The sequence below is a fragment of the Colias croceus genome, chromosome 25 (assembly GCF_905220415.1).
Source record: "Colias croceus chromosome 25, ilColCroc2.1".
Classification (NCBI taxonomy): Eukaryota; Metazoa; Arthropoda; class Insecta; order Lepidoptera; family Pieridae; genus Colias; species Colias croceus.
This window is the reverse complement of record NC_059561.1, coordinates 1,106,971-1,116,013: the sequence shown is the minus strand read 5'-3', so window position 1 is coordinate 1,116,013 and position 9,043 is coordinate 1,106,971. Positions and strand designations below refer to the sequence as shown.

At 31.3% G+C, this 9,043-nt stretch overlaps 1 protein-coding gene across 1 annotated transcript; it reads right to left on the bottom strand.

The window, feature by feature from the left end:
- Nucleotides 1-534: 534 nt before the first annotated feature.
- Nucleotides 535-8,760, bottom strand: LOC123703151 (odorant receptor Or2-like). The gene is made up of 5 exons (XM_045651054.1): nt 7,961-8,760; nt 4,237-4,333; nt 3,626-3,730; nt 3,098-3,253; nt 535-576 (listed from the first exon to the last, which is right to left on the bottom strand). The coding sequence occupies exons 1-5, from the start codon at nt 8,749-8,751 to the stop codon at nt 535-537; spliced, it is 1,191 nt and encodes a 396-aa protein (XP_045507010.1). The 5' UTR covers nt 8,752-8,760.
- Between the last annotated feature and the right edge of the window lie 283 nt (nt 8,761-9,043).

The following is a 9,043-nucleotide window of genomic DNA, read 5'->3' as shown; positions in this document are numbered from 1 at the left end:
AATGAACAAAAAAAAATACACAATAATATAATTAGTAGATAGAGAATCGAAGGAAATTATTGAAAGTGTTAAAAATAGTACCTAGGTAATAAGAAATAAGCTTTTTATAGTTTAAATATACATATTATATAATTGATGAAAAGCACATTAGAAAGAAAGAAGAAAGAAAGAAAGAAAATACATTTAATCCAACACACAAAAATACAAAGCAAAAACAACAAAGTAACTTGCAATGAACAAAAACAATTAAATAAAATTACAATTTATAAAAGAAGTAGGTGTATGGTCTCGTTTGTACAAGTAAAAAATAAAAATAAAAAAACATAGGTATTATATTATGTGGTTGACTATAGTATGTGATCTGGACAGGGATACCACTCAGGAAATCTGTGGCTTAATAGCCGCAGCACTGATTTTCAGTGATTCCCAGAAACACATTTATTATGCATATAGATATAAAATTTATTAGACAAAAGCATTATTTATCAAAAAATGAATATTATACGTGTTTTCTCGCAAAAAAAGTAGATGAAATTAGCTGAGTAGAGTGTAATAGCTGTAAGCGCCTTTCAGGATCTGAAATTAAATAATAATCTACATGAGAAACAAATTTTATTCAAAGAAAATATAGTAGGTTTATTATTGGTAGGTTAATTATTGAAGTATATTTTCTAGTTAGAAGACTATCTAGAGAACTACATAATTATTATAACTGTAATGACCTTGTTTAATATTGATTATCATTACTTTTGGATCAACCCGTGTACATGGGATATTCGTATCTCATACTAAATGTATGGGAGGGTTTCAAGTTAATTTTTTTGATATTTCTCGTTTTATTTTTAAAAATTTATTATGGCCATTTTACTCATTAGGTTAAGTACTTTCGATATCAGTTTAAGAGGGCTTATTCAATTTAACGCAAGTCAAAATCTCCGCGATCTATTACGATAGATCGCGGCTTGCGCTATCCTTTTACTATGAACAGCATAAGTCCACAGGAGAGCGCCGAGCAACATGTCCTCTCTCTGGAAAGGCTCGCTGCCGACTGATTTTAATCGGGTCGCGCGCAGTGTTTTATAGTACTTTAAAAAAAATTGTAGAAAAATAATAGAGGTACCTTAGTTGATTTTTTAAATTTTATCTTATAAGTAAGACGTTCTTTTATTGCAATATGTAAAAATAATATTAAACTAAGTCAAATATCTTGGTGAAAATAATCATTTTGTCGACTATAATTTCTAAAAAAATTCACATTGTTCGGATTTTAATTTCGTAAGTTAGGAGTCCAAAATAAAAAAATCTTTTAACTAACTATTTTAATAAGGACTTTTGCAGTTAGTTAAAAAAAATTGTGTGTTAGATCTGTCAGCGATTTCAGATATTTTCAGCTTCGAAATTGACACTAAAAGCGAAATCAAGTAATCATCGGCTCAGTTATCTTGATGGTATTCACAAATACTGTATTAATTGAAAAAAACTCTTAACTAACTATATGGACAATAAAATTTCCTAAAAGTATTAGTAATTCATATGTTTGTAAGATAAGTGGTTGATGGACAATCTGGTTTGAAAAATCACATATTTGAGCCAAACAGCGCACGGACCGCGTACACGGCCTTAAAGTTTTTTGGTATCTGCAATAGTTACGGAATAATCGCTTGTGCACACTTAACGATTACACCCTGTATAAAAGAAAGTCGTGTTAGTTACTCCACTTATAACTCAAGAACGGCTGAACCGATTTAGCTGAAAATTGGCAGGGAGATAGTTTAGAGCCAGGAGAAGGACATAGGATACTAAATATGTACCACGGGCGAAGCCGGGGCGGAACACTAGTTATTCATAATTTTACTGTTTTATTTATTTCATGCTGTGGTTTCATTTGGATAAAACTATTAGAAATTACTACCATTTTTGGAAAAAAAAATGGTTTTTCTTTAAAATTTCGTCAAAACGGGTGCAGTAGTTTAGCCGTTAAAATCAGACAAACAGAGAGTCATACAGACTTTCGAATTTTTAATATTATTAATGACTAGCTTACCACCCGCGGCTTCACCCGCTTTGTCTAAAACCTAATAAATTATATACTAAAACCTTCCACTCGAATCACTATCTACTAAAAAAAACCGCATCAAAATCCGTTGCGTAGTTTTAAAGATTTAAGCATACAAAGCGACATAGGGACAGAAAAAGCGACTTTGTTTTATTCTACTATGTAGTGATAACAAATTTAAGTACATTATATTATGTATTCTATATACACGCGATGAGAAACCACGAAACTCTTAATATATTCTTAGATACATATAAAGAGGTTTTCCATTAATATACTCGAAGAGATAAATTTGCGATGTTTTCCAGGAATTTCAATCTGATTTAGATTTTTCGTTAGAAATTCTGTTTTTGGAAGGTCATCACCGTAATAGATACATATATGCCTCAACAACAAAACAACATTTTATTATAAGTATTCCTTACTTAATTTTATTATGTTTCCTTCAAAGTTTGAATAAGCATAATCTTAATATCTTAATCTTAATATTTATTATAAAGGCGAAAATTTGTAAGTATGGATGTATGGATGTATGGATGTTTGTTACTCTTTCACGTAAAAACTACTGACCCGATTACAATGAAAGTTAGCACACATATAGAGGGTAACTTGGATTAACACATAGGTTAGTTATTATCCCGGAAATCCCACGGGAACGGGAACTATGCGGGTTATCCTTTGCAAACGCGGGCGAAGCCGCGGGCGGAAATCTAGTATTATCTATTTCTACCAATTAATGTTATTTAATTCTAGCTGTGCTGCAGGCGGGCAAAATCAAATATTTCCATGCTTTTTTATTTTGATGTCCTATAGTTAGATAGATTATAAAATTTCATCCAAATCCGTAGTAGTTTTTTAGTGAACCTTACAAACATTCGCATTTATAATAGTAGGATATTATGACAAAATGAATACATTTTTTATTTATTTTTATTTTATCCCATGTATATTACGGTCTACATTACAATTTATGTATGTATATAAAAAAATATTTATTATTGTCATTCCACGATCATTTTATCACGTTATTATTATACTTACATTAATAAACGTAGAAACAGTTAAATCATTGAACGGACCCGCGGTAAAAACTATAGTTTTTCTCAACTGGTAAGTTAGTATGCAAACAACCTTCTGCTGTTTGACCGGACGAGACCACCAGTTACTTTCATAGGGACCAAGCATGAGGTCTTTGCTCTGAAAAACAACAAAAATAAATAACAAAAAAAAATTGCCCTGAAAATTTTGCATATGTCCGACTATTTTTTTTTATTTCATGTGAAAAATAACCAAGGATAAAGAAATTAATAAAAATAAGATGGAAAATTGGGATCATTTTACAGTTCGTACAAAGATAGTTTGACATGTTTATTTTACTGCACTAATTAAGAATAATAATAAGTTGACATGGAAACGAATGAAAAATATAATAATGATATTAAGTGCATTAGATAATCATAATTTTACTAAGCACTGCATCATTTTAACGATAGATTAAAGGTATTCTCAAAATTATAAACAGAATAGTAAAATTCACAGAAACCTAGAATTGAATTAAAAAGTACTTACTGCATACAAAACATCGTTGCTATGCCAGCAATACATGAAAAGTTGAGCTATACCAAATATGAGGTATTCGGCAATTAGAAATTGTTGCATTGGATTCGTTTCTACCTATAAACAAATGAATTTAAGTAAGGGCAAATTTTTCAATCCTTGGTTAAAACTTACCCGTTGAATAACGTGTTATACTACCATTTGAAAAATGTATTCTAATTGTCTGTATTTGATAGTTTATAGGTGACATTTTAATATTTCTGTGTAATACTTTGTTGGACGGATAAATTTTAAACAAGGATTGTAAAATCGGCCCTAAATGTTATTTAAGTTAACTTTATCATAATTTATGCTTTGTATGGTTACCCCTTCATTGAAATCTATAAAATATATAATCGAAAGCAAATAAAACTAGTGAATTGTGTGCATTTTTACAAAATCTCAACTAATCTTTATTAAAACGAATATTAAAAATTTCAATTAAGTTTTATAATTTTAATGGGAAATGCTTATAGAAGACGCTAAATTATACACGCTACTACAAAAATAAATTCCAAAGGAGTTTTGAAGACACTTTCTACCTATGAATTATATATTGGTAAATGGTATTTTATATTGTTTACCGTTATTTGGTAGGCAGTAGCGCACAGCATTACCGAACAGACAAACATGTATAAAAACATAATAGGCGACAGACAGGAGTCGAATAAGGCAGCATTTCTGAAAGAAAACCTATGTGTTAGAACAGTAAGGCCGGTTGCAGAGCTTCACCGACGCTTGCGCGATGACGGTCGGTGAAGCTCTGCAACCGGCCTAAATTAAATTAAAATGAACAATAACGACGTTATTCACGACAGGAATCTCATTTTAACGGTGCATTTACATCAAACGAATATAGAGTTAGAACTAGAGCAAGAGCATTCTTTCGTAATCTTTTAGTGTATAGGAAAACTCGTATTCAGTATTGTTCAGTATTAGAATATTGCATGCATTATTTTCGTCTGTTTACACAAAAATAATTTGATATATTGGGGTTAGAATGAGCATTCGCTCGTTTAATGTAAAACTTTGAAAGTTCGATTGGGTAATCAGTCTTCTATCTAGCCAATTTAATACCTAGCCTATAAATCTATAGCCTATATAAATCTGAAGTAAAAAGTGAAGTCGCATGTCCCCTAGTGGGGCAAGCGGCAGAAGCATTATATGTACATCTGTTTCACTGATCGATTTTCCTTACGGACAAGTAGGTGATCAGCCTTCTGTGTCCTGCCTGACCGAGACAATTTTTTTATTCGTCTCCACCGGGAATCGAACCCAGGACCACTCAGTGTTACGCTAACGCGTCAACCACTGTACCAAGGAGGCGGTCTGAAGTAAACCACTTTCTTTCACCCAAACTTGAAGTCAACTCTTCCACTTAACTCAACCAATAAACTATATTATATTATAATTTATATCGCAAAATGTACAAAATGCAAACAGCGCATGTAACGAATATTACATTTTCCTTATTCTTTGTTAAATCCCGAATTATCTGTAAGAGTAATTTTTCGAAGATTTGTAACTAAGCCGTATTTGTTGGAGGCTTTTAAGGAATTAGCTGAAAAGTAAAAACAGGGGATAAAAGCCCACGATGAAAGTGGGTACACGTTTTCGTCGAATTATCTCCGTGGATTATCGTTTTTTTTCTACCCTTCCTACAGGGTGTAGGAATAGTCGATATTACCTATCAAGTATAATTACTTGACAGGTAATATCGATACAAAAATAATCTAATAATAATTTATTAGATTAATTTTTTACTATTGATATAAAATTCTAGTGTCACGGCGAATGAAAGTCCTCATATTATGCTGTGAAGGCTGAATATTTTTTTTGTATGTAGTGGTATGTATCCATATAATATACACCTGTTCGATTGGATTTCATTGGTGATTAAACAAACAAAAAGTTTTAGCTTTTTTTTTTACCAAAAAAAGCTAAAACTGTTTGTTTGTTTAAAGGGATCTTCAGCTTCTTATAGGGATCGTGATTAGCAAAGATTTACGTGATGTTAAGTGGCCACCATTTGTGTCACATGTAGTCGCAATTCTCTGTTGTTGGTTTCTTAATATAATTGTTCAAAAAGCAATTTAGAATTTTGCTAAAAAGTACGAATCTGGCAAGGTAACTAACGACTGTCCATGAAAAAGAAGCAAGAGAAGCTACTTATTGCCAATAAAAGTCATTCGATATCTAGACAATTCATTGATCACAATTACCTTTTTCTTCAGATATGGTCTGTAAGAAATATTTCGTGCAGAATATCTTCTAATTGAGTTCAAAATGAATACTATATGTCTTAAAATGCCACACGGGTACTATGAAATAAAAGTATATTTATATATCACTCAAGAAAAGTTTATTTTTCACCAAGTGAAAGTATTTTGAAAAGTAATTTATTCATCTTGCATTCCTACTTTTCAGTTAAAAACTATTTTGAATTTCTATTGTATACAGGTCGCTGAAAAACTTCATCAATAACGATCATATAAACTAGATTAGCATAAATATAAATATCATCTATCTCAAAGAATGAAAGAAAATATATTTAATATGACACAGAAGAAATAACATTCTGTATATAATATTTACGCACCATACAATGGTTGATCGAAAACCTGGTCAGTAATTACGCGAGGAGTGGACAAAGTACGAGGGTTTCGAAGTTAATTAACAGGTATCCGATAATATTTGGTCATTTGCCAAAAAACCCCACGTTTTTTGTAGTTATTTACTTTATTCTTTGGCGTATTTTTGTGTTTCTAATTTGGTTGATAAGGCCTAATAAATTCGGTTAGTGTTTACATATTTTTTTTGTTCCAACAACTTCAGAGAAGAAGAAGGTTCTCGAGTCGACTGTATTTTTTGGGTTATTTACTTCAGATTTTTCGACTGCGTTAGCCCGTTTTGATACTTTTTTATTTGAAAGCTGGTATATACTATAGCTGGCATAGCTTAGTTCTGACAATTGGAGGGCGTTTAGTTTTTTAGCAAAGTAGAGTGCCGGCTCTAGTTACTTTTATATGAATCATGAATCCATTTTTTATTCGATCATAAAGAAGAACAGATAGGTAACTATCTAACCAAAAACAAGATGACTATGACCCATTAAGCGTTAATCATTTAAAATGAAAAAAAAAAATATATATTCTTATTATGTAAAATACTTGAAAAATGTGTCCTAAAGGTAAAGGTGTGTGTCAACTCTATAGTTGCGATAGTTATAAATCGTATTTGCTAAAATAATATCGGAGACAAAGCCACTAAACCAATAAAAATCCGTTCTCAACTAAATCTCGCTCACTCAACAATTCGGAAAGATATCAACTTATTCTATAAAACAGTTTCCTTGACCAAACTCAGATAAGTACTATCAAGTACAAACTGTTTATCCAGATTCAAAACTTCTTAAGTCCCACGCTTCACAACCCCATAAACCAAAGAAGATTTATCACTCGAATGTACATTTCAACAGATATTGTCGAAGTTAAATTGACTTTTCTCGCGACTCCCAATTCCATACATATGCTCCAGAATGTCACTTGAAATTTAACTGTATTCTATTACGTTAAGGTTCATTTTCAAGTGGTTGTAACAAGCAATAATATTTCAAGAATGTGCAAACTAATCTTGGTATAATTGACATTTCATTAATTGTATTATTGTTTCTTTCAGACAGTTCTTCGGGAGTAATTACAGCGTCGAGTATTACAGGAAATTTAACAAAGTTGGACGGAATTAAATTTCACTTCGAGTTGTGATGTTTACATAGAGTTTTTAAACGAATATTTGTAAGAAATTGTTTGATGTAATGATGTAATTTGATCATTAGTGTATACTAGATTTTATTGTATGACTTTAATGCGTGTTTGCTTAGGTTAGGGTCGAATTCATTGTAACATAGGTTTTGAAAAGAATTTTTTAAAGACTTATAATATGTATAAAGACTTTAAAATGTATTGATGTTTATTATTTTTAATCAGTTTTGTTTTTACCTGTACTATCTAAGAGCTTGTTAATAATTATATGTGTATTTTCATTTGTTCTTTGTAATAGTTGAATTATTATATTTAATAAAAAAATAAATTTATTTTACATTGCTTGTAAATAAGATTAAGTTTCTTAACTAATTATGTACAATTTTATAATGTCGATATAAATGCCTTTCTTTTTCATTTAAACTTTAATAAAATTTGTATAAACCCGCATTGTTAATTACTCGTGATTGACACATAGCCACATATTCTCGAAGATTTCTAACTCCAACAGTTTAGAATTCCCCAAAATAAATTCCTTAATACTCACGCGATTAATTCCACATGTCGCTTATGGCAATTCTTCAATCTTTCCATGACTGTCTTGTCATCAACAATCTCTCCACGCCCGAAAATATTACCACAATCCATTCTTAACATTTCCAATTCTGCTTTGAAAAAGACCATTATAACTATAGAATTAGTATCAAACGACGTAATCCACCCCCCACCGTATATAGCTGCATAACTCTGGTAAATAGACGCAGCTAGATATCCCATTATGGTGTTTTTGTTAAAGGGAACCCATGAGCTTACAACTTGTATGTAACTCTCTGTACCATTCTTAACATTTTCTCTATATACTTCAGATGAGAAGTACTTGTAAACTGGCTGCCCCATGACTATTATAACCGTAGTATACATCAGAGACCAATACAAGTATGTGATTTTCCTACAATATTTCGTGTAGTTCGTAATAAGTTCGTTCTTGGCTGGATCATCCCGATTCCTTTGGGCCAAATCTGCCCTATTAACGTATTCAATGATGCCCTTCCAATGTTTTTGCCAGGACAAAAACGTGAGCACCTTCGATACACTTACGGTGGCTAAAAGGGTGATTTTAACGTTATTTAGGAGCAAATTCATATCGTCTTTCACGAACCAAATATCAACGTATTCGGTAGCCGTGAATATAGTGACTAATACATGCATAGCGAGATAAAAGGTTTTCTTAGAGACACTCCGAGGAAGGAGTAAACCCCAAAATGTAAGTGCTTTATGATTTGGACCTAGTAAAGGACGTTTCGGGTCTTCGAATCTTTGCAATACATTGCGCAGCATTTTGATGTTTTTTAGTTGAATTGTGGGAAATTTTTCGTGTTATTTAAATTGAACATTGTGTTATAAAGGTGTCAACTTATTAATATTATAACGGTTCAGTGATAGTGATGTCTGTGGGTAAGTAAAGATGTCGATGTTTTTAAATGTTTTTGTCATATTTTGAAGTATTATAATTACATATACGGCATCATAGAGAATGAAAAAAAAACTTATAATATATTTTATTTATTACTCTTTGACCTTATGCTTAAGGAACTATTTCTTACTTTTTAGACATTATTAGAATAGGTAT

Excerpts from the sequence above, each read along its gene's own strand:
- LOC123703151 (XM_045651054.1), bottom strand. The coding sequence starts at position 8,751 with ATGCTGCGCAATGTATTGCAAAGATTCGAAGACCCGAAACGTCCTTTA. Across the intron at positions 3,254-3,625 it reads GCAACGATGTTTTGTATGCA|AGCAAAGACCTCATGCTTGG; the intron begins GTAAGTACTTTT and ends GTTGTTTTTCAG. Across the intron at positions 577-3,097 it reads CTGTTTCTACGTTTATTAAT|ATCCTGAAAGGCGCTTACAG; the intron begins GTAAGTATAATA and ends ATTTAATTTCAG.